The following is a 26,468-nucleotide window of genomic DNA, read 5'->3' as shown; positions in this document are numbered from 1 at the left end:
CCCCCCCCGCCTCACTCGGCTTGGGTCCGCCCAGCGTGAGTTTTAAGCCACCGGGTCTGGGACGGGAACCGCAGTCGACTACGTGGGAATCCAGCAACCTAGCCATTACACTAACTGCTGGTCCCCAGGGGCTTCTTTTAAAAGCAGATTTTCAGGTTGTGTGCTCTCTGTGTTTTCTGCTCCTTCCGAGAGGGCGGGGCTGAGGCGTGGCACAGCAGTGTGGCAACTGGACTCACGTGGGAAAGGTCATGGGTTTGTGTCCTGCGACTTTACTGAGCATACCAGGCGTGTGTGCACATGTCTACAGTCTGGGCTGGTTGAGGGTGTGGGTGGGTCATGGCATGAGGACCTGGTTGGGGGTGCCCCCCAATACCCTGTCTTTCATAGAAAAGGTAGATGGATAAAGTACAAAACAAATCTCATTGGTATGGGGCTTGTTTTTAAAAATGTATTTATTGGGGGGAACCAGCAGTTAGTGTAATGGCTATGTCGCTGGACTCCCACATAGTTGACCGACGTTTGCTTCCCGGACCCAGTGACTTAGAACTCACGCCGGGCGCATGTGCATGTGTGCCCAAGATCCCGAGAGAATGGAGAAGTGATTGCGGTGTGACCATCCCCCCCCGGGGGGTGATTTCTCGCTTTCTGTCTCTCTGTCTCTGTCCTGCGAGCGCACGCGCCCTATAGTGAAAAACCCTCTAAAAAAAATGTATTTATTGGGGCCAGCAGGTAGTGTGGTAGTTAAGTTGTTGGACTCTCACATGGCCAACTGAGGTTCAAGTCCTGAACCTGGAAGCTTGAAAATTATTCCAGGCATGTGTGCCCAAAGTCCCAAGAGGACAGTTCGAGATGGGACTGTGGGGTGGCCATCTCCACTGGGGGGATGATTTCTCACTTTCCCTTTCTTTGTCTCTCTGCTCTCTGGTGAGCACACGCTTCCTATGGGAAAAACCTAAAAGCAAAACAAAAAGGTATTTTTTATTCTTTTTTTTGAGAGGTTTTTGCTATAGGGTGTGTGCCCTCGCCATAAAGACAGAGAGACAGAAAGCAAGAAGTCAAACCAGGGGGGATGGCCACGCTGTACTCCCTTCTCCTCCATTCTCCTCTCGGGATATTGGACACGCACGCACGTGAGCCTGGTGTGAGTTTAAGCCACCCGGTGGGACTCAAACTGTGGTTGACCTCATGGGAATCCAGCGACATAGTCATTAACACCAACTGCTGGTCCCAGAAAAAGGTATTTTACTTATGATAAGAGTGCACATGTGTGGATTGAGGGAGAAAAGTCCCCTTGACAGGGTCCTGTCATGTCACAATCCCCCTTCTCCACTATTTCTGCTCATTAAGATCTTGGGACACACATGCACACTGTTTTGAGATAGCCTGTGGATCCCAGCCCATGGTCAGCCACGTGACTTCCAGCGCTGCAGTTCAGTTTGCTAGCAACTGTACCACCTAGCTGGGCACCCTTTTTTGTCACCTTATGAGTCACAGGGTTGCCCTTGGGTTTGTGGACTGGATCCCTGATAATAGCTGTTGTCCTTTCTTTGCATAGAATTTGTCTAGCATTGCTCAAGGTGGTAAGGATCTTGAGCTGAAAGAGAAAGTTAGTTTGGGATGATAGGTATGATGCACACAGATAGGCACCTTTTCTGGGTCACTCAATGGTTATTCAGTTTATATGCAACTTTTAGGAGTGCAGCTGGTATATCAAATGAAGGATACAAACGATAGTTTCAAGATCTGCACATTGTATTTTCAGCTTTTATTTTACCTACTTGATAATTCTTTAGGAGATAGTTATGACTTAGAGCCTCAGATCCATCTTTCATTGTTTGAGGATATTTATGTGCTTATTAATGATCTTGAATTTCCTGTTGCATTTTAGATTGCATCACCATGTGACTTAATTCTAAATTATTAATTCCATTTTAAGATTATTGCAAAGACTGAAGTGTTATTTAAAGATCTTAAGTAGATAGGAAAATAATTCTTTATTCTCCTTTTTCTTTCAAGTAATTTTCTTTTATAAAGAAAATATCATGTTCATGTAACACATTCTATTAAGTTGTTTTTATGGATACTCTTTAAAAAACAGTACATTTAAAAAGTTTATTGTTATACCAGGGATATGCAATTATCTGGGATGGGAGAGTTTTATTTATGTGCTTCTCATAGAGCTTCATTTAACTCAGCCAAAAGTGATCCCTATGTGATTAAAAGTGTCTCAGTGTTAACATTTGTTATTATTTTTTCTGTCCTAGTTTTATGTTTTGAGTTCACTGTTTTTCTGAATTGATCATAAAAAACTGAAGCATGAGTAGATAAAGGATGATGGCATTATTAAAAAGAAAACATCTGTTTTTCTGAATTGTGGATTTATTTAGCTTCCTAGGGTACAGAGAGGTAGAGCTAAGTCTTAAATTTTATTTTTTTGTATATACTTCATATATGAGAAAGGAATTTCATTCACATTCCTATATTTCATATTCATGGAGTCAGCAAATTTTTTCTGTAAAAAGCTAGAGAAAGTAGTAAATACTTTAGGTGTTATGGGTCTTATAGTTTTTCTTGCAACTATAGTAGTCCTTTTCTGTCTGTGGGAGATACACTTCAGGATCTCCAGTGGAATATATATGTATACACACACACACACCTGTAATAAAATTTAATTTATAAGTTAGGCACAGAAAAAGATTAACAACAACTAATAATAACATAGAGCAATCATAGCAATATACTGTAATAAAAGTTATATGGTTGTGACCTTTCTCTCAAAGTATCTTCTTGTATTGTGCTCTGCTACTTTTGAACTGTGGACTGCAGGTGACTGAAACTGTGAGCAGTAGATAAAGATAAGGGAAGTCTGCTGAATGGGAGTCTGCCATTATAGAGTGCAAGCTGCCGTAGAGTGAGAGTGAATGAGCTTGTTTGTATTTTCATAAAACATTATGGACAATGAAATTTGAATTTAGTATAATCTTATGTGTCACAAAATATTATTTTTACTTAGATTTTTTTCAAACACTTAAAAATATAATAGCAATTTTTAGCTCATGAGCTGTATAAAATCAGGTTACAGGCCAGACTTGCCTGTCAGGCTATAGTTCGCCGACCCTTGTGAATTTGATGATTGCCTTCTTTTTCCTCATTTCTTTTAACATCTGTAGCCCTTATTACTTCTATTCTGTTTTGCTTATTTTGCTACTTAGTCACCTTTTTTTATGTTAATGCGTAATAACTTTTTAGTTGCTAGATGATATCTGTGCTCTGTGAGAGAGAGAGAGCGAGCGAGTGAGCGAGCCTAATGGCACATGGTCATACCACAGTCCCTTCTCCATTTCTCTGTTCTGTTGTATTTGGGCTCACATACACACATGCCTGGCACATGCCAGTGGGATTTTTTTTTTTTTTTTTTTTTTAAGTTTTTGCTATAGGGTGTGTGCCCTTACTGGAGAGAAGAGAGATGGAAAGCAAGAAGTCACCTCCCAGGAGGGATGACCATGCCACGATCCCTTCTTCTCCATTGTCCTTTTGGGATTTTGGGTTCACATGCATACACACCTGGTGTGAGTTTTAAGCCATTGGGTCTGAGACTTGAGCAGTATTTAGCCACATGGGAATCCAGCACCTTAACCACTATGCCACCTGCTCTGAGTGTTTTGTAAGCTGTTGGGGCTGGAACTTCAATGGTGGTTGGCCATGTAGGATCCTATCTATATCCTTTCATCACTAGACTACAGGTTCAACCCTAAAAAAGATTAAAAATAAAATTTTATTTCTTTTGTTATTTTGTTGTGGGGCATATTTGCTCACTGGAGAGACAGAAAGAGAGAAAGTGAGAAAGCTTGTCCCCCACATAGCCCCCTGACAGGAATGACCACACCACAATCCCACCTCCTCCATTTACCTCTCCAGATTTTTGGCTCACATGTACATGATTCTGGTATGTTTTCCAAGCCACCAAACATGCTGGGTTGAAGACTTAAACCTCACAGTAGACCATGACCTGTAAATTTTATTGTCTTCCAAAAGTTTTCCTTGCTCTTTTGTTTAGACAAATTTCCCATGTTGGAATGTTGTTTGGTAGAGTGATATCAAGTGCTAACTGCAGGTTGGTCATCCCTAATCTGAAAATCTGAAATCTGAAATGCTCCAAAATCCAAAACTGAGTACTGACATGATGCTACAAATGGAAAATTCCACTTGTACACAAACTTTGTTTCTTGTACAGTAATTATTTAAAATACTGTGTAAAATTAACCTTCACACAATGTGTATATGACATAAATGGATTTTGTGTTTAGATCGCGTCCCATCCCTAAAATATCTCATGTATATCCAAATATTCCAACATCTGGAAAAATCTAAGGTTTAAAACACTTAAGAATCTAAGCATTTTGGATAAGAGACATTCAATATATAATATAATTTTCTTATCCCCTTATCATAAAAATATGTGACTTAGCTTCTGGTTTTTATATAATCTAACCTTTGCCAATTTTTTTTTGTATTAAAATTGTGAAGTAAAAGCCCTTTCTTGTTTTTGACAGTGCTTTGCTATTTTGTTGTCTAGAAGTCTGAATTTTTGTAAGACTCTTAAAATTTCTTACTATTCTTATTATTTTTATTTAAAAAATCTGTACTAAATAGTTCTAGTGTTCTTAATTTGAGTAATATTAATACTTTAAGTATATCAACCTAATGTGTTTTCTCCTTGTCCTAAAAAATAATTATATTTATCTGTTGTATTACACAATTATGAAGTATTCATACTTCATTCTAATGACTACTGATGACTACTTTTTGTGAAATGTAACTTTTTTTTTTGGAGAGTTTTTCTTTTGCTATGGGGCCTGTGCACTTGCCAGAAAGATAGAGAGACAGAGAGACAGAAAGCGAGAAATCATCCCCCAGGGGGGATGGCCACGCCACAATCTCTTCTCTGTTCTCCTCTTGGGATCTTGGGCACGCATGCGTGGGTCTGGGACTTGAACCGCGGTCGACTACATGGGAGTCCAGCGAGATAGCCATTACACCAGCTGCTGGTCCCATGAAATATAACTTTTAAGCATCATACCTGTCTTTTCCCTTAGAGTTATTTTTCAAGAGTAAAGTATTTGTTTAAACAACGAAATAACTTTTATATATATATTTTTTTTCTAGGGCTGCTTTGGAAGAAGTAGAAGGAGATGTGGCAGAATTAGAACTAAAACTTGATAAGGTAAATTCTACATTTTTCACTTTTTACAATATTATTTCCTGTTTTCTTTTTTAGTTTGCTGTAGGGTTTGTGTACTCGTCCAGAGAGAGACGAGACAGAAACAGAGAGAGAAATTACCCTCCGGAGGAACAACCATGCCACAGTCCCCTCTCTTTTCTTGTCTTGGGATTTGGGGCTTGTTGGTACACAGGTCCTGCATGTTTTTCAACCCACCGGATCTGCAACTTCAACCGCAGAGTTGGCCATGTTGGATCCAACCACTTTAACTACTGCATCATCCATTGACCCAATTCCTGTTTGCTATAAATAATGATTATCACCTATAATACTAGGAGGCTATGTTACTTTTTATTTTTATTTGGGGTGTATTATACTCATTTTAAACATGAGAAAATTAAGGCTAGAGACATTAAGTAGCTTGTTTAAAGACTAATCATAGTGTCAGAGAAGAATCTGAATGTCTGATTTCAAAGCTCAGTAAACATCCTTAATGTGTTGGAGGTTGAATGTCTGATTTCAAAGCTCAGTAAACATCTTTAATGTGTTGGAAAATTGTTTTTTCTTCTCTGTCAACAAGATGGTATCTAGCCTGCTACAGTGTAGCACATCACTCTGCTAAAGACACATGGGAAGGGAGAATCCCTGTTAGTGCCCTGTGGATCACGTTACATGCTGGGTGGATTTGTGTGCCTGTGATCCTGGCTGGCTGAGGCTGGGAGTGGGTTACAGTATGAAGACCCTGTTGGAGACCTCCCCATTCCTCCCACCTATGGAAGAAATAAATAAGAGAAAAAAAAGATGGTCTCTTCTTTTTCTTTTTTCTTCTTTATGAGAGAGAAAAAAGAAGCAGCGGGAAAAGGAGAAAGAGTTAGGTATTTTTAGAGGATTTCACTGTGTTGTGATCCTCCTGCCTTAGCTTCTCAATTAGCTAGGATTATTGGCATGTGCAGCTATGTCTGTGTGTTCAGGTTGGTCTGGGAACTGAACCTGTATCCCCGTGTGGCTTCCAGCCTCCCAGGTAGTGGTGCTGCCTGTGTGCCACTGCAGCTGGATCATGTAGCTATCTTTTTTTGATACTTAATGGATATCCTACATTACTTGACATTCTTATTTATAAATTTGGGTATGGTCAGCTTCCAATATTAATATAATTTAAAATATTAATAGTTTTTAAGCTAATGCCAGAAATGTTTAATATATATTTAATTATTAATATGTTCATGTTTTATGTATGTGGACAAATGTACGTTGATTCCCCCTTTTATATTAATTATTGATAATTTTTTTTGTGGTAGGGGGAGGGCATGTGGTGCACTTGCTGGAGAGAAAGAAACAGTGAGAGGGAAAGTGAGAAAACACTTTTGATGGGGAATGATCATGTCACAGTCCCTTCGCCTCCATTCTCCTCCCAGGATCTTGGGCATGTGCGGACACGCGCCCGGCATGAGTTTAAGCGGCCGGATCCGGGACCCGAACTGTGGTTGACTACATGGGAGTCCGGCGACATAGCCATTACGCTAACTGCTGGTCCCATAATTATTGATAATTTTTTTGTTTTGTTTTATTTGGATTTTGTTGTTGCTGTTGTTGTCTAAGAATAATCATCAGGCAGAAATATTAATTTGAATGAAAAAGACATGACCTGTGATCCATTTGTTTAGATACGCTTCTGTAACTACTGTTCGTTGAAATATCTCTCTTTAAATTTCTGGAGCTAAGTCAGATGCCTGTATTGAATTGTCAGAAAAGTCATCACATACATTTCTATGCAAAAATGTGTCATGACTTTTCTGACAACCCAATATTTGAATTATCTTTTCTGAATATAATTTCCTATTTAGTTATGATTGCTAATGGTATTACTGGATAAAGCAGTGTTTCTTATACCTTATTGTTAATAGGAATTGCCTGGAGAATCTTGTGAAAACAGACTGTTTCTAAAGAGATTCCAGGTAATGCCAGTGTAGTTGGCTGGTGGACCACACTTGGTATAACAAGGATATCAAGTATGTTAATTAGGCTGAAAGTTCTTAATGTTTTGAAATCACAGGACACACATATGTTTATAATGTAAATAGTGTAGAAACTTGGGGCTGACAGGTGGCGTGGTGGTTAAGGGTGCTGGACTCCCACTTGGCTGACCAAGGTTTGAGTTCCAGACCTGGTGGTGGCTTGCTTTCTCATTTTCTCTCTCTCTCATTCTCTCTCTTGCTCTGTCCCTCTCTGGTCAAATTAAAAATAAATTTAAAAAATTAAATAAAATAATTCTTTAAAGAAACAGTTTAGAAACAATTGGGCCATTCAAAAAGTTATGACATGTTTTCCTGTGTCTTTCTATGCAAAAATACATCATGACTTTTCTGATGACCCAATATATAAAACAGTATTACTAGCTTTATATGTAAAACAAATTAAATCACAGTTTTAGAAAATGTTTAGTAGTAAGTTGTTTTTGTATAATGCTCCAATTTTTAAAGTTTTATAATCTATAGTATCTTTGATCTTTGCAGTAATACTCTTAGGGTAGTAATACTCTGAGGTTAGGTAGGATAAGTGTTACTATTATTATTATTATTTTTTTGAGAGGTTTTTGCTATAGGGCGCGTGTGCTTGCCAGAAAGACAGAGAGAGACAGAGAGACAGAAAGCAAGAAATCACCCCCCCAGGGGGAATGGCCACGCTGCAATCCCTTCTCCTCCATTCTCCTCTCAGGATTTTGGGCACGCATGCACATGTGCCCGGCATGAGTTTAAGCCGCCGGGTCCAGGACTTGAACTGCGGTCGACTACGTGGGAGTCCAGCGACATAGCCATTACACTAACTGCTGGTCTCAGGATAAGTGTTATTATATTCTATATATATTTAATATTATGTATAATATTAAACATATAATATATTCTAATATATGTATATTTAGGGCAGAGGGTACATGCATGTGCTGGAGAAAGAGAGTGTGCACAAGAACCCTCAATGGTACACCTGGTCACACAGTAGTCCTTCCTGCTCTGAGTCTCTTTCTCATCAGGGTTCTAAGCCACATGTACATGTGTCTGGTGTTTCTAATTTAGTATTTTCCTTTTAAAGCTGTTGGGCCAGTACTCTTTGGCCATGTGGAATCCAGCTTTCTTTGTGAAGCACTACTGTGATTCAAATCTAAACAGGTTATCAAATTATTGGCATTCACTCCTAAAATCTCTAAAATCATTCTAGACCTTTGTACCCAAAGGACTACTAAAGGCATTGTAGAAACTTAACAGCTTTTAAAATGTCACCTTTCTCCCCTCCCTGCCTCTGAATTTCTTCCATAGTTTCCTTTAAATTTGTTTGGTTTAAGATCTTGATTCTTTATAAAACGTATCTCTTCCAAATCTTTAAGCTTTTATCTATGATTCTTACTTTGAAACTGTGGGGAGTTAGCACAGTGAAGAGTGTGAGAGAAGTAAGAAATGATTGTTACTGAAGTTCGTGGCACTGAATGTCTAATGGGGAGAAAGAGTTGCCCCAAGACTAGTTTAGCAATTTCATAACTTTGCGCAGAACAAACTCCACCTGTAGTATCATTGTAAATCATGTCAGTGACAAGTTGCACTAGCTTGATGACTTAGCTTGTATTTATTTGTTTATAATGAATGCCACTGGTTGTTACATTCTTCCTGGTGAATAATGCTTCATGAGTGGTATTACTCTACTGGGTGCAATTATTTAGCCATTTTTCCAAGTGTTTTGGCATTGGCAGCATCATAATGCATCATTAATTGTTGTTTAGATAATAATTTCTGTATCTGGCCCATCTTACTGGTATGCATGTTTCCTGTGTATCAAGCAGACACCCTTTAACTCTCAGATTTAGTACTGACAAACTTTGGTTCTTTATTGTCTTGCATTGTTTGTTGCATGTACTTCCATTTAAACTCTTACAGTATTATAATGTTTAGTTCGTAGTATCGTCTAGTGGTTAAGAGCACAGTGCCTAAAGCTGCCTGAGTTTGAATCTGGCTCTATTGCTTACTAGTTATACTACCTTGGGCAAGCTCCTTAACTTTTAAGTTTTTTTCAACTTACTAGTTTTTTCCATGGGAGAGTGAGTGTGTACCCCCAGTGGGGTCTTTATTCTGTGATCCAGCTCCACCCTCAGCTAGTCTGGATTACTGGCACGTGTGCACCTACTTGGGGTGTCCAGGGAGGCCTTGGGATGCAAAACGTGAGACCTTCCCCTGTGGGTCCAGCATCTCAGAGTGTTGCTTTATCATCGCACCACCAGCTGGCCTCAGGCTCTCAATCTTTCTGTGGCTCAGTTACTTCATTTCCAAAATGGGAAAAATAAGAGGATCTATCTGTCTCATAAGATTATTTTGAAAAAAAGTTGAAGTGATATGTGTAATGTGCTTAGCATGGCTCTTAGCACATAGTAAATTCGAAATAAATGTTAGTGATAATGCTGTCTGTTCTAGCTCCTTAAGAGGGAGTAGCCAAGCTGCAATCCTTTCTCCTCCAATTCTGTAATTTGGCCAGACATACATGTGCCTGGTGTGATTTTCAAGACGCCATGTTTAGAACTTGAACTGCAAAGTGTGTACTTACTGTGTATGAAGTCTTGTGTAGTTGTACAGTTGTGTACATTACCTTGCCTCTTTACAGCAGTCTTACAGATTTGATATTATTCCTAATTTTCACTTGAAAAAATGCGAATTAGAAGTTACTTACTCAAGGCCAGTCAGGAAATAAGTTGTCTATATTTCTATCATCTGGCAAAATGCCTACAACATTGTAATTACTTAGTAAATACTGTTGAAAGAATTATGATAACTAGTCTGATAATTTTGACCAAGTTGACTTTTATACTTCAGTTAAAAAAAATCTTTTTGTAGGCTCTAATTTCATTTATCACTGTCATCTAATAAGATTTTTTTTTTTATTTGAGGGGTTTTCGCTATAGGGCACATGCGCTCGCCAGGCAGACAGAAAGCGAGAGATCACCCCTCAGGGGGGATGGTCACGCTGCAATTTATGATAACTAGTCTGATAATTTTGACCAAGTTGACTTTTATACTTCAGTTAAAAAAAATCTTTTTGTAGGCTCTAATTTCATTTATCACTGTCATCTAATAAGATTTTTTTTTTTATTGAGAGGTTTTCGCTATAGGGCACATGCGCTCGCCAGGCAGACAGAAAGCGAGAGATCACCCCTCAGGGGGGATGGTCACGCTGCAATCCCTTCTCCTCCATTCTCCTCTCGGGATCTTGGGCACACACGCACACGCGCCTGGCATGAGTTCTAAGCCACTGGGTCCCGGACGCGAACTGCGGTCAACTACATGGGAATCCAGCGACATAGCCATTACGCTAACTGCTGGTTCCTCATCTAATAAGAATTTTAACAACTGGCCAAGTCTCAGGTCTTCCCATCTACCTTTCCTCCCTTCTCTCTGTCCATCCCCTATTCAGTCCTTCCTCCAGGATGGGTGGAGTGTACATGTTACATCACAGTTTCAGTTTCTCTCTAACTCCTGTCATAGTGACCTGTATTCTAAATCTGATACCTACTTCCATGGCTGTGTTTGGTGCATTGTCATCGGAATTCTGATCTTAGAACTCTGGAAAGCTCATATCCTCCTTTCTGACGTGGATCTTCAGTCCTTCCAAAGTTCTCAGCCTTACTGTGGTGTCTTGTTCTTCTAGCTTACCTAGTACATCTGGTTTTTCACTGTCCACTTGTGATATTTCAGATCGCTTCTAAATTCATTTCAGTATACTTTTTGTTTTGTATTTTTTTTTTATTGAGATGAAATTCACCTGGCATTAAATCCATCATTTGGTATAACTTAGTGTTTTCCAGTGTATTCACAGAGTTGTGCAACTGTTACCACAATCTAATTCCAGAATAATCCCTTCACCTCAAAAACAACCCTTCTTCTGTTAGTGGTTACTCCCAGTTTTCCCCTTGCTCTGTCCCCTCTGGCAGATTGGCTCTATAGATTTGCCTATCCTGGACATGTCAGATAAATGGAATCATATAAGACTGTCATCCTTTGATATCCATGAAGGATTGATTCTAGAATTCCTTGCAGATACCAAAGTCTACAGATGATCATATTACTTATATAAAAATGGCATAATATTTGCGTATAATCTATCTATATCCTCCCATATACTTTAAATAATTTCTATGATATATTACCTATAATACTTAATAAATATAAACATATAAATAGTTACTATGTTTTAAATTTTATATTTTTGTTATTGCTATTTTTTTAATTGCCTTTTTCCCCCATGTATTTTCAATTTGCAATTGTTTGAATCTGTGCATGTGGAATTCATGGATGTGGAACCTGTAGATATGGAGAGCTAACTGTATTTGACTTTTTGTGACTGGCTGTTTCATTTAGCAGCATGTTTTTAAGATTTGTCCATGTTATAGCATATATCAGTACTTTCTTTTTATGGCTAAATAATGTACCATTGTATAGATAAACTATATTTCCTTTTCCCATTCATCCATTTTTTAAAAGAATTATTCATTTCATTTTATTTATTCATTCATTTTATTTTAATTTGACCAGAGAGAGATACAGAGAGAGAGAGAGAAAGAGAGAAAGAGAGAGAGAGAGAGAGAGAAAGTGAGAAAGCAAGCCACCGGATCTGGGACTCAAACTACAGCCGGGCATGTGGGAGTGTCCAGCACCTTAACCACCATGCCACCTGCTGGTCTCCCCCCCCAATTCATCAATTGATGAACATTTCAATTGTTTCTTTTTGGGGGCTATTATGAATAATGCTGCTATGAATACTTTCAGTCTACTCTTCATTTTATTAAATCGTTTCTCTTCAAAGACCTTTATTTTCCTTCCATGATACATACTGTACAAAATTCTCAGTATCTTAAGTCTAGCCATCTGTATTACTGTGCATATCTAATCTATAAAGCCCTACAGGTGAGTTTACACAACTGGTGAAACCACTTGGTGGAACTAAATATTCTCAAAATTCTTGATGCAAAACAGTTTTTCCAAAACCCAGTTAGGTCCCTCTGTTGTGACCGTTAGCCATTCTTCAGTATTTTACCATTTTCTAAAAATTTGTCACTTTGTTTTTCATTCTTAGCAGATGACTGTGTTTCTTCCTTCTGCTTGGTGGGAATGCGATTATTTTTTGTTTCTAATCTAGAAATTGAACAGAATTTGTTGTTACCTTGTTTATTTTCCCTTCCATTTGAATGATAAAAAGTACTTGTTTTCCCATGTAATTCCAAACCCTGTACCTCCTCAGCAGTTTGCTTTGGCCTTCTCTCTCCTTTCTGTTCTCTACTACCTTTTTACCTTAAATAAAGATGCTCAAATTTGTTTCTTACTAAGTTTGTTTCTTAGTAAAACAAAACAAGAACTGACAGTGAGGAAACCTCTCTGACAGGGAAGCACAGATCTCTGTGGAGAGTCACGATGTGCCAGTAACAGTTTGTACTAAGGTGATCCACGCGTTATCTTTCCCTCCTGTGGTTTTGGACCATTGTTACGTGTCATACAGAGGAAGACATGAAAGTTTGTTTATTTGTTTTTTTGGAGAGGTTTTTGCTGTAGGGCGCGTGTGCTCGCCAGAAAGACAGAGAGAGACAAAGAGATAGAAAGCGAGAAATCACCCCCTAGGGGGATGGCCACGCACCTTCCCTTCTCCTCCATTCTCCTCTTGGAATCTTGGGCACGCACGTACATGCGCCCAGCGTGAGTTTAAGCCGCCGGGCCCAGGACTTGAACTGCAGTCGACTATGTGGGAGTCCAGCGACATAGCCCTTATGCTAACTGCTGGTCCCAAAATGAAAGTTTGTTGAGGTTATGAAGCTTATGTAGATACGGTTAAGTATGGTAGCAATATTTAAACCTAAGCTAAGTATTTAAACCTAAGCAGAGTAAGCTGATGAATTTATTTCTAAATATAAAAAAGATGACCTGTATTGGCATTCTTGAGTCAAAATAACTCTACCTATTTCAGCAAAAATATTAGCACATTTTACTTTTCTTCTTAGTGTGTCTTGGATATTAATTACAGAGCTGTCTCATTTTTGTCATGGTTGAATTATATTATCTTGTATGGATATAACAACTTTGCTTATTTAGTTGCCTGTGATGGACACTTAGACTGCTAGTTGATTTTTTTTTTTTTTTTTGAGAGAGATTTTTTGCTATAGGGTGCATATGCTCATTGGAGAAACTGAGACAGAGACAGAAAGTGAGAAAGCACCCCCCAGGGAAGATAGCCATGGTGCAGTCCCTTCTCCTCCATTCTCCTCTTGGGATTTTGAGTACACATGCACATGTGCCTGGTGTGTTTTAAGCTGCTGGGTCTGGAACTCGAACTGCAGTCGGCTGTGTGGGAGTATGATATAACTGTTACACCATTTGTTGGTCCAAATACTGGGACTAGCAGGTAGTGTAGCGGTTAAAGTACTGGATTGTCACATGGCAGAACATGGTTTAAGTCCCAGACCCAGCAGCTTGAAAATCATGCCAGACTTGTTGTATGCATGCCCCAAATCCTGAGAGGAGATGGAAGAGAAAGAATTGAGGTATGGCCATCCCCACAGGAGATGATTTCTCATTTCTCTCTCTTCTCCGACCAGTGCATGCATCCTATGGCAAAACAAAACAAAACAAAACAAACAAATCTTAAAAAGAAATGATTGTATACCTTTTCTTATAATAAGGAAATTAGTCTTTTGTTCTTTCTTGGTAATATTGTTTTGACATATTGTTATTTGTCTTTTGACTAAATTTGCTATATTCTTTTTCATTATAGAAATGTTTTATTTTTTATATAATTGAATTTATTAATTTTTTAGAAGAGATTTTTGCTATAGGGCGCATGCACTCACTGGAGAGACAGAGAAAGACAGAGAGACCAGAAGCAAGAAATCATCCCCCAAGGGGAATGGGTATGCCACAATCCTTTCTCCATTCTCCTCTGAGAATTTTGGGCATGAATGCATATGTGCTTGGCTTGAGTTTTCAAACTCCCAGTCTGGGACTTGAACTGGAGTTCGAGTTGATGTAACCACTGGAGTCCAGTGATGTAAGCATTATGCCATCTGCTAATTCCATCAATTTCTTTTTCTGTGGCTTTAAAAATTTGCTTCTTTCTCAGAAAGGATTGTCCCATTTTGAGAGTATTTAAAAAGCAATACAAAACAAAACTGGAGGCCCGCGGGTGACAGGGAGATTAGGGCAGCTGGATCTCACATGGCTGACTGCACAGTTTGAGTCCCAGAGTCTGTGGCTTGAAAGTCACACTGTGTGCTCACATGCCCAAAATCGTAAGAGGAGAATGGAGGAGAGGGGATTACGATGTAGCCACCCTCCCTGGGAGGCCCCGAGGGGTGATTCCCCCACCCCATGTGAGTGTATGTACCGTATGGCAAACTAAAAGAAAACAAAAAGCAACCCCCCCCCATTTTTGTTGTTTCTTGATTTCATTGTTTATGTATATATCCTTATTGCATCTGAAATTGATTTGGGGATTTAGAATCCAGCGTAGTTAAGACTGAATTTTCCCACGTGGCTGACTGCAGTTCAAGTCCCAGACCTTGTGGCTTGAAAATCACAACAAATAAGTAGATGAACAAATACATAAATGGCCTTTTTTTTTTTTTTTCTAAGATGGTAAATTTAAAAAAGGGGGGGAATTTTGCCTATTCTACTTCCTCTCTTAGATAGACTTTAGTATATCAGAAGCCTTTAGTATATCAGTTGTCTTTTCCAGGGCTGATCCCCACAGTCCTGATTAGGTGTTCTTTTGTTCACTCATGTCTGGTTTTGTCCCAGCAGTAATGTTTGTTTTCTGTAGAATTTATGTGCTTGTCAATGGGTTAGAATTAGCGCTCCTTCAGAGCAGAGAGTTTTAGGTTTCTGTTCCTCTAGGACTTAGGGCAGCAGTTTAAGTTATACTCTAGAGATTCTTTAGGAGCTTTCTAAAGATTTTCTTGGCTCTTACCCTTGTCTTGGTATCCTCCTGCTGCACAACCCCCACCCCAGTCAGTACTTTCTCCTCCTCCATCTGGAGTAGCTCCATCCTACTGTTCCCTAATATTTGATGTTCATGCTAAATTTTGTTTAAAGGAAATGTTCTGTGTCTGAATGAGAAAGAAGGGGAAGGGGGCGAGGGAGGGAAGAGAGGAGGAGGGAATGAAAAGAAGAATGAAAGGGAGAGAAAGATAGAAGGAGAGAAGGGAGGAAGGAAGGCAGGCAGGCCCAGTTATGAAGCTTAGTGCAGTGCTTAGAATGCAGGCAGGGCAGGGCTGAATTAAGGTTTATGTGTGACTAGAGTGCTGGGCATTTGCTTTTCAACAATTTGAGTAGTTGACATGTAAATATTTTCTCAAAAATATTTAAAACCATACAGTTTCTGCTGTTATAGAGTCACAAACAAAATTATACAAAATTATAAGAATAGTTGAACATTATCTTTAAAATTCAGTATTTTGAAAATTCGAAAGTTGTTTATTAACTGTCAAGAACTATTGAGTACCGGGCCAGCAAGTGGCGTGGTGGATAAGGGCGCTGGATTCCCACATGACCAACCATGGTTCGAGTCTCAGAACTGGTGGCTTGCTTTCTCACTTTCCCTCTTTCACTCTCTCTCTCTCTCTCTCTCTCTCTTTGTCATTAAATTAATTAAAATAAATAAATAAATAAATAAAATGAATGAATAAATAAAATTAAATCTTTTAAAAAAAGAACTATTGAGTATGAGCAAAATTTTTTTGATATGTAATGTAAATGTAAAAAAATGTAAAAATAAATAAGTTAATTAATTAAAAAATTATTTATTTAGCAGTTTTACTCTTAGGTATCTACCCAAAGGATAGAAAAACCTAATATCCTAATGTGTGTGTATATATATATATATTGTGTGTGTGTGTATATATGTATGTGTATATATATATGTATATGTGTGTGTGTGTGTGTATATATATATATACATATATATATACCTACACATAATATTAAAGAATATGTATGTTTGAAATGCAAATTACAGAGATAAAAATTAAAATAAAATCACTATACCCTGTTTCTAAAACTATTAATGCCAAAACTATTTTCTTACATATCCTTCTAAAAAGAATTACATATAATAAAAATCATGTCAAGATAAAAAAAAAAAGAATGCAGGCATGGGCGCAGTACTTTTTAGAATAAGTGATTGATAATCAGTTCAGAAGTAATTAGCACGACTAAACCCCCCCATACCAGTTTACTCACCTTTCCTCTGAGGCACCACATTAAATAACTCTTTTTATCGTACTTCTTGTTTTTTTCTTTCTCTAGAGGCTGCTTAATTTTTGTGGAGTTCATTTATGGGACTGTATTTGGCTTGATAAAATTGATTTTTGCTGTTATTCTCAGACAGCCTTTGAGTCTTAGAAGGTCAGCTCCTTTGGCACAACTCTCCTGCGAGTTTTTCACTTTATAAGCCAAAGGAGAAGAGAATAGTTTCCTTTACTCTGCTTTGTGTTTATTGATGAAATGTGATTTATCCAAACCAGATTAACTCATGTGGCTATTGCCAGCACTTGCTGTTAAGTAATTGGTGAAATTATTTTCAGTCTGATGTGATTTTTTTTTTCTTTTCAGCTTGTGAAGCTTTGTATTGTGATGATTGATACAGGAAAAGCCTTTTGTGTTGCAAATAAACAGTTCATGAATGGCATTCGAGACCTGGCACAGTATTCTAGTAATGATGCTGTAGTTGAGGTTAGTATTATTAAAATTACAGTTAAAATGATAAATGTGGGGCCAGAAGGTGGCATGGTGGTTGAGATGCTGGACTCCAATGTGGCCAGCCACTGTCTGAGTCCCGGACCTAGCGGCTTGAAAATCACACCAGGTGCGTGTGTATGCGTGCCCAAATCCTGGGAGGAGAACGGATGGGAAGGGATTGTGGTGTGGCCATCCCTGGGGGATGATTTCTCACTTTCCCTCTCTTTGTCCCTGTGTTCCTCTCTCCAGCAAGTGTACACACACTGTGGCAAACAAAACAAAACAAAACAAAACAAAACCCCAACCCCCCAAAAAAAACCTTAAAAATAAGATAAATGCAACAAGGTGTTAATTATGTATCCATTTACCTTATTGATAGTAATAATTATACCTAAAGTTAGAAGTGGAAACTTACCACCTGTTGGTGCTATTGTGTATAATTCTATTCTCTTAGAGAGTTAGAAGTTGATGGCTGATTTGCATGGTGTATCACTGCCCTAACCCATCTTTTCATTGTTTTGGCCAATTTTTTTTAAGTTTACCTGCTGTTGGGTGAGCTGGACCATCAGCCAGTGCTTCTAAGTAGGGAGGATAAGATAATGCACACTAGTAGCTGCTCATGCTGGAGAAGAGAGAGCATTAACCTAAGCGCAGCGTATGACTGTGTGTCTGCGGGACTGTGCAGGTCTGGTCAGCAGCCATGCTGGCTTAGCAGATCCCTCCGTATATATGGCGTGGTCTTGTATTTCCTTGATGAGCAATAACGACTGGTGAAGAAGTGAGTGTGGTTTGACGATTACTTGATCCACAGATGCTTAAATGGTATGGTCTCAATACACCCAAACAATTTTACTTTTAGGTTTGTGCCATTTCTATTTGTTAGCATAACACTGTTGAAGGATAGTACTAATTCTTTGACTTTTCCAGGGTTTTGTATGCTATCACATGTACCCTGGACCTCTCTACAGAGCATGTTTGTGTAAAATGTTATTGTTATTGTCATGCTATTATTTACAATGTAACGATCTTTCCCTCAGAGATGCTGAAATAACATTTCTGTGACTTATTTTATCTGTTCTTAAATGACTTGGTTTTCTTTTCTTTCTTATAGACCAGTTTGACCAAGTTTTCAGACAGTCTTCAAGAAATGATAAATTTTCACACAGTAAGTGTCCGTAAGTGTTACTAAGACCATGTTATTATTTTAGTACTTTTCTGGGTGGAAGTATTTTATGAAAAGGACTAAAGTCATTTCAGTGGCTTTGATTGACTATCAGCTTTTTAATTGGATGGATCCAAAATGTATACCGATGTGTGTGCGTGTGTGTATGAGAAAGGATACACGTTTTATTTCCCTTTCTAACACACTGAGCTTAATACCACTGGAGTACATAAAAGTTGTTTTACTCTTTTAAGTTGTGACTTTGTGTTTTTAAGCATTTATTTAGCAATAAAATTTTTTGCCAAATTTAACAGTTTCTTTTAAGATACTTATGAATATATCTCTTTTATCTAATAAATTGCCAATATAAAAGACTGCTGTATTTTTTGAGCTATTTATGTGTATGTTGTAAGATTGGAGGGTATTTTTCCTTAAAGAATGAGGAATATATTTGGAATGTCACAAAAATATATTCTTAAGTTTTATAAAAGTTTACTGAAAATATGGTAGTTTGTAAGCCAGTCTTACATATTTAGAAAAGGTTAGTCGATATGGCTGTCATGTAATTATTTATCCGGTTCTTACAAATTTTTTAGCAGCTGTTTGTCACAAGAGTATCAACACATTTTTTTAAATAAAATCTAATTTGACTGTTAGTTATTTTAAATTTCTTAAAAGTTCTTTGTTTATCAGCATATTAAAAATGGCAGTATTTTAATTGTAGTTCACATTTTATATTTACCAAAATTGACATGTACATGTATCTGCTTGGTACCTATTTTCAATTCTTCATGATATATATCTGGGTGTGGAATTGCTTTATTATATGGTAATTCTGTGTTTAACCATTTGAGGACTGGCCAAAGTGTTTTCCACAGGGGCTACACTGTTTTATATTCCCATCAGCAATGTATCATTGTCAACACTTACTGTTACTTTCTTTTATTTATTTTACTAAAGAATTATGTATTTAGTTTTATTTATGATTTTTTAGTTTAACGAGAGAGAGAGAGAGAGAGAGAGAGAGAGAGAGAGAGGTAGAAAGAAAGCGAAAGCGAGAAAGCGAGAAAGCAAGCTGCCAGGTCTGGGACTTGAAACCCAGTCAGCCTTGTGGGAGTCTAGTGCCCTAAGCATCACACCACTGTTAGCTCTTTATTCTTTTATTATTTTTAAAATCAGTATTATAGCCATCATAGTAGGAGTGAAGTGGCATTTCATGGTAGTTTTGATTTGCATTTCCCTGATGACTAATGTCATTGAGCATCTTTCATGTGCCTCTTGGCCATTTGTATATCTTCTTGTGCTGTTGTTACTTACTGTTGTTGTCTTTTGAAATCCTTTGTAATTTCTTAACTGGGTTGCTTGTTTTTGTTGTGTTGTAGTTCTTTATTCTGGATATTAAACCCTTATCAATATATGAAATGAAAATATTTTCTTTCATTCTTTAGATTTTCTTTTTCATTTTTTTATAATGTCCCTTGATGCATAAAAGTTTTTTTTTTATGCATAAAAGTTTTAAATCTTAAGGATTCCGAAGTCCAGTTTACATAGTTTTCCTTTTGTTGCTTGTGCTTTTGACATCACATCTAAGAGACTCCATTACCATGTCTAAAGTCATGAAGATTTTCTGTTTTCTGCTAAGAGTTTTATGGTTTTAGCTCTAACATTTATACCAGTTTGTCCACTTACTGGTTTTCTTTTTGCCTTCTACTGAATTTGGATGCCAGTGTTCAATGTTAAATATGGTGAGGCAGTTGTAATGTAACTCTGTGATAGGGAGGCCACCTGGGAAGGTCCTGGGTTCATGATATATCACAGGATCTCTCTCTATATATTGCTTGTCCGTGATCCTGGATGGTTAAGGCTGGGGGTGGGTAGTGGCATGAAAACATATTGGCCTCCCTAACCCCTACTTGTCTTTCTTTCTTGCTCATGGATGAAATAAGTAAATGTAAAAAATTTAATATAGTAAGAATTAAAATTTTTTGGTATAAATTACTGATTTTAAACTAATATAGTAGATTAAATATTTCTTAATAACATATTTCTTATGATATATTTCTCTTAAACCATTAAGTCTTATATTATTGTTTTGTATAAGAATTCCTATGTGAAAAAATTCCTTGTTTTATATGTGAAAAATTATGGTTACAATAAATATTTGATGAATAAATTATTTAATTGTCTATTAAAAGCTTTCTTGTCAAGAAATCTTACTAGAAAGTATTTTATAAATCACTCTCTTCAAGTACTTAGATCTTGAAAAATTAGGTTGGATTAAAGTAAGATTTGCTTCAAGGGGATAGAGATTGTTCTGTTTATTGCTAGTGCTCTTACTATGTGCTTACTTTTCCTGAAACCCATGCAGATTCTACTAATGGGAGTTCTTTCCTTTCTAAAGTGGAAAGCAGTGTATTTTGGTCAATTTACTTAATGACTTTCATTTTTCAATTTGCTCTTCTATAAAAAGAGAATCATAGTATTTGTTATCCCTATATTTAAAGGTTTTGTGAGAAACAAAATAAATGAAAGTAGACTCTCTAGAGTGATGTTCCTTCATTAATCTTGTAGCCTTTTAGACCTGGCAGATTATAGGAGAATACTATGGAAGAGTGAGTGTGGAAGTAAGAACCAGCAGGCATTCGACAGTTGACATCTTTAAGGAAAACAAACTACCTAGGATATTTCTGACAGAAAAGTTTTAATACAGAGAATTGTGTGCAGGAGTGTTGCAAGGGTCGGAAGAATATAAAAGCTAAGGTGATGGGGTTTGGACAGTGGTGCAGCACTCACTCACTGCTCTGTGAGCCTGGCCCCACATGGACCATTGAGGTTTCTGGGTTTACATCCAGGGGCCTCACAGAGTACACTGGGCACATGCATCCCGTGATCCAGGAGGACCACAGCAGCAGGACTCTATTGGGAGGTACTGCCTGTCTTTCTGTCTCTCTTGCTCATAAAAATAAAAATAAAAAAAAAAAAGAAAAAGAAAAAGCTTATACGCTTAAAAATAAAACAAAAAAAACAAAGTGAGCATGGTACCCAGAGATCAGTAACCCTGGGAAGTAGCTGTCAGCTCTAGAACTGAGGAACAGAAGCAATGGGGTATTACCCGGGGCCCCTAAGACTGCCCTGAGGATCCTGCTGTCGTCACTCAGCCAGGATCTTGCCTTTTGTTGCTGCTGCCTGTGCCGTGGAGCCCACAGTTCCACTGGCCACCAGTGCTGCTGGTAGTTGGAGCGGCTTACAGGCTCCCTGAAGCTGTGTCCAAACAGAAGCTGGAAAAAAAAAATGTCTCTTTTTCTCTTGTCTCTTAATTTGACATCATCTTCTACTGACAGAACCTCATCTCTCAGCTCCTGTGGAGTTCTGAGAAATATACTTTGTAGGCTTTTAGCCCTGGCAGTATACAGGAGAATACTGTGAAAGAGTTGAGTGTGGAGATGAGAACCAACAGGCATACAACTAGTACACCAATTATGAAGGCTATAATTTTGAAAAAAAAAATTTCTTTTACTAGGGAAATTACTGTGTAACTAAGATTTTTATCCTTAAAACCTTTTGTTTTAGTTTTCTCTTTTCCATATGCTCAGTGTCCAACCCATTAGCAAAATGTACTCCAAACCCAATCATCAGTAGTTTCTCTTTCACCTCTTAAGTCAAAACAAATACATCTCTTATTTAGGCTTCTAAAAGAACCTTCCAGCTGTGTCTCTGACTTTCTTTTTGCTCTTTCATGATGAGTTCTGAAGACAGCAGCCAGAATGAACTTTTCAAGTTCATTAAAATCATAATTTTAGGGACCAACAGGTGGTGTGATTGTTACATTATTGGACTCCTATGTGGTTGACCGTGATTTGTGTCCCGGACCTGGTGGCTTAAAACTCATGCTGGGCGTGTATGCATGTGTGCCCAAAATCCCGAGAGGAGAATGGAGAAGGGATTGTGGTGTGGCCATCCCCTCAGTGGTGATTTCTTGCTTTCTGTCTCTCTGTCCGACGAGCACATGCACATATAGCAAAAATCTCTTTTAAAAAATAATTTTATGTAATAAATTATAGAATAAATTTTACATAATGAATTAATTCAAAGCACTCCCTTGGTCTAGTGGCTCCCCATTACACTCAGAATAATACTGTAACCATGGCTTGCCCTGTAACATATGTCCAGGCTCCTGCCTACAACTCCCTGACTCTTCTCTGCTCTTCACCTGGCTATAGCCACGGGATTCTTTGTTGTTCTTTGAAGGCACCAAAATAACGCTCAGCTCAAGGCCTTTGCTCTTGCTATCTGCTCTGCATGGAATGTTCTTCCTCCATATGTATATGCGGCTAGTTTCCCCTACAGTCTTAGTACTCCCTTACTTTATTTAGATTAGTATGTCTCACAGAGGCCTTCCATAACTACTCCGTGGTCACTATGATGGTTTCTTTTGTTAAAGTTTATTTATTTTTTATTCACCATCAAGAACATGTGCATGTGAAAGAGAGAAAAAAAGCACCCTCAATAGTCTTGTCACAACTGTGCTCCCCTTCCTTCAGCTTTCTTAATTCTCTTGGGCATATGTGTGTATACCTAGTATGTTTCAGATTGACTGGGTTGGGTATCTGAACCTGTGGTTGGCCATGTGACTTCCTTAACTGCAGTTCAGTATGCTACTGACTGCCCCAGGATGCTGGGCCCACTGGAGTGGTTTGAATGTGTCCCCCAAGAGTTCACATGTTGGGAGTTTAATACAACAACAGTGTTGTACTGGGATCCAGTGCAACACTCAACGTTGCACAAAACTATTGTATTGTGCAATACAATATTGTATTGGTTCCCAGTACAACAATGCTGAGTGGCGGGGCTTTTAAGAGGTGATTAGATCATGAGACCAGCAGTTAGCGTAATGGCTATGTTGCTGAACTCCCATGTAGTCGACCACAGTTCGAGTCCTGGACCTGATGGCTTGAACTCACGCTAGGTGCATGTGTGTGCTTGCCCAGGGTCCCAGGAGGAGAATGGAAGATAAGGGATTGTGGTGTTGCCATCCCCCCTGGGGGTGATTTCTTGCTTTCTGTCTATCTCTCTGTCTCTCTCTTTCTGGCAAGCACCGCTATAGCAAAAACCTCTAAAAAAAAAAAAAAGGTGATTAGATCATGAGGGCACATACATTGATGGATTGGTTACGTCTTGAGTGGTTTGTTATATAAAAAAAAATTTCGGCCCTCTCTTGTATTCTTTTGTCCTTCTGTCTTCTGTCCTGGTGTGATGTAGCTTTAAGATGCTGAAGTTTCCAAACTCCAGAACCATAAGAAAGAAATCTGTTCCTTATAAATGACTCAGTACTGGTATGAGGAGCTTAAAATGTTTATGTGATTATTTTCTTTGCTAAATTAAGCTTTAATGTTGAGGGACCAGCAGTTGGTGTAATGCTATGTTGCTGGACTCCTATGTACTTGACCGCAGTTAGAGTCCCAGACATGTCGGCTTAAACTCATGCCAGGAGTGTGTGCATGCATGCCCAAGATCCCAAGAGGAGAATGGAGGAGAAGGGATTGTGGCATGGCCAGCCTTCCTGGGGAGATGATTTCTTGCTTTCCTTCTCTGTCTTTTTGGTGAGCGCATGCACGCTGTAGCAAAAACCTCTCCAAAAACAACAAAAAACGTTGATCTGTTGCATAAATTCTATGAAAATGACCCTGTCTGGTATTTTTTTTTTTAAGTTCTATATTCCGTATTAGAACTATCTACTTATTCACTCAACAAATAACTTTAGATAGTGAAAATATGGTAGTTTGGTTTCTGGACTGACAGTCATGGTCATATAGAGACACTGAAGACTACTGGTAGAACATGAGAGCACCTGCATGTTGAATGTGTGCACTTAGTTTGCATAGGGAGACCTCAGGGTTCAAACCTGGGACCTTCCCATGTGGTCTCAGCATTGTAATATTGTATTTCCATGGTGCCACCACTGCTGGCTGGATGTCAGCAATTTTTAAAACTTCCTAGTTTGCTCTCAGTATGCAGCCTAGTTTGGGACTCAGTGCACTGCTTCCCGTAAACAAGCCACCTGGAGATCTTGATAAATGGAAATTCTGATTTTATAATGTCTGGGGTGGTACTAGAGATTATGTATTTCTAACAATCTCTTGGTAATGTGGATAATGTTCATTCATATCTAGAGAGCTTTAGAAATACTGCTTCCTGAGTTTCACAAATTTTTCTAATTATCTCATCATCCAGAAACTTGAAAATTCTCCAGTTGGGACCAGCAGATGGTGTAATGATTACGTCGTTGGACTCCCACATTGTTGACCATTGTTCAAGCCCTCAGCCTGGTGGCTTAAAACTCATGTCGTGTGTGTGTGTGTGTGCATGCCCAAAATCCCGAGAAGAAAATGGAGAAGGGATTACGGCCATCCACCCAGGGGTGATTTCTTGCTTTCTTTCTCTCTGTCTCTGTCTTTCCAGCAAGAATACACGCCTTATAGCCAAAAAAACCCCAAAAAACAAAAACAAAACAAAAACAAAAACAAAAAAAACAAACCCCAGGATACTTCAGTATGCAATCAAGAACCCTTGGGTTAGAGCAGTTTGTCTCAATTTTTGGGTTACAGAGTAACTTAGCAAACTTGTTTAACATACAGAAGTATCCTATCCTTCAACAAGCTTCGACCTTTGTATTTTCTATTAGCATTTCATGTGACTTTGATACAAACCCAAGCCACTGGAGAACACTGCCTTAGAGGAAGGAAGGGTTTTGAGAAACAGATTTGTAGACGCAGAGCCATAGAAAAAGAGGAACAAATTCTGTACATTCATTTACATATTGGGACTCACTCCAGGTGATTGCACTGATTTATTTTAGGCGTATTTATTACAAGGCTGATGAGATTAATCAAGAATCATTGAATCTACAGCATTCAAAGCCGTAGCCCACTCCTTTGTATATATTCTGAAAAGCACAGGAATGGGGGCCAGCTGGTAGTGTGCTGGTTAAGGCGCTGGACACTCCCACATGGCCAGCCACAGTTAAAGGCCTAGACCTGGGGGCTCGCTTTCTCACTCCCCTCCCCCCTCTCTCTCTGATCAAATTAAAAATAAATAAATTTTGAAAGAAAAACTCCACACAGTAACGATTATGTGATGTAGAATCATCTGAAGACAGCGCTGTCGTAGCTGAATAATACTTAAATGACTCACGAAGACTGTAGAATTTATTCTTTGAGTCAATGGCAGTTGAACAGTTGAACAGTAAGAACTGGAAACAGGAGGAATGCTGTCTGGAGATGTAGTCCCTCCTGCTCTCTGCAGTAGAAGGTCTGCCTCTGTGAGGTTTGTCTTAGCTCTCATCCTTCCCTAAACACCGCAGAGGTAGTGATGCTTTAACCGGGCCCAGTCATGGACGGAGAATTCCTGAACATGAGCTGTTTCTCTTAAATCGTTATTTATTATTCTTTGCACTTTAGTTAAGAGTCTTTTGTAATTAGCAGATTGGTCAAATAACATTTTGTCGATTATTCATCATATATTTGTTGTAGGAAAAATACTGTTCATTTCCAGAAACGAAAGTGGACCTTAGTTTGTCCGTTGATAGCTTTTAATTTTAGCATTTTTTTTTTGAGGTTTTTGCTATAGGGCGTGTGCACTTGCCAGACAGAGAGAGACAGAGAGATAGAAAGCGAGAAGTGTGCCCCAGTGGGAGGGGGGTGGTGGGGAGACAGAGGCAATGAAAAAGAAAGTGAGAAGTCATCCCTCAGGGGGAGAGCCATGCTGCAATTCCTTTTCTTCCACTCTCTTTCTGGACTCTTAGCACACACACAAACTCACATTCCCGGTATGAGTTTCAAGCCACTGGATTTGGGGTTTGAACTGCAGTCAGCCATGTGGGGAGTCCAGCAACATTAGTATATTGATAGAAGTGATGTGAATTCTTTTTGCAGGGTATAGATTAGTGACTTAGGAATTAAGTGAGATACCAGGAGGCTAATCGAGGCAGTTCTGTGCAGCAGTTCATAGAAGAGTTGTTAGATCAATAGTTTGAAATTGGTAAGTAGAAAATGGAGCTTTTAATCAGTTGCCTTTGCATTAACATACTTTTCATCTAAAGGAGATGTTGAATGTATATAGATTTTAAAAATTATATATATAGACACAGGGAACTTCAAAAAGTTTGTGAAAAATACATATTATAAAAAACTATGCATTAATTTAAAAGATCTTTTGTACCAAAATAGACTCATACTATTTTATTTTAATTGGCAAAGGTCACATGTGCTTGCTGGGGGGAGGCAGAGAGTGAGAGAAAATGGAAAGCACTCTCCCATGGAGGCTAGGCACTTGG

The 26,468-nt window shown here is 38.5% G+C and overlaps 1 protein-coding gene across 2 annotated transcripts in view; it reads left to right on the top strand.

Annotated features, from left to right (window-relative positions):
* Positions 1–5,166: 5,166 nt before the first annotated feature.
* ACAP2 (ArfGAP with coiled-coil, ankyrin repeat and PH domains 2) overlaps positions 5,167–26,468 on the top strand; it is a gene marked incomplete at its 5' end in the record, with an annotated part of 97,181 nt that continues 75,879 nt past the window's right edge. For both annotated transcript variants that reach the window (XM_014590985.2, XM_014590984.2), the window contains 3 exon segments: positions 5,167–5,224; positions 16,849–16,968; positions 18,086–18,139. In XM_014590985.2, the coding sequence (XP_014446471.1) occupies positions 5,167–5,224; positions 16,849–16,968; positions 18,086–18,139 (232 nt within the window).

Source organism: Tupaia chinensis, unplaced genomic scaffold, assembly GCF_000334495.1.
Source record: "Tupaia chinensis unplaced genomic scaffold, TupChi_1.0 Scaffold000515_1, whole genome shotgun sequence".
In the NCBI taxonomy this organism is placed as follows: Eukaryota; Metazoa; Chordata; class Mammalia; order Scandentia; family Tupaiidae; genus Tupaia; species Tupaia belangeri.
Note: the sequence above shows the minus strand (reverse complement) of the source record. Positions and strands in the feature narration are given on the sequence as shown.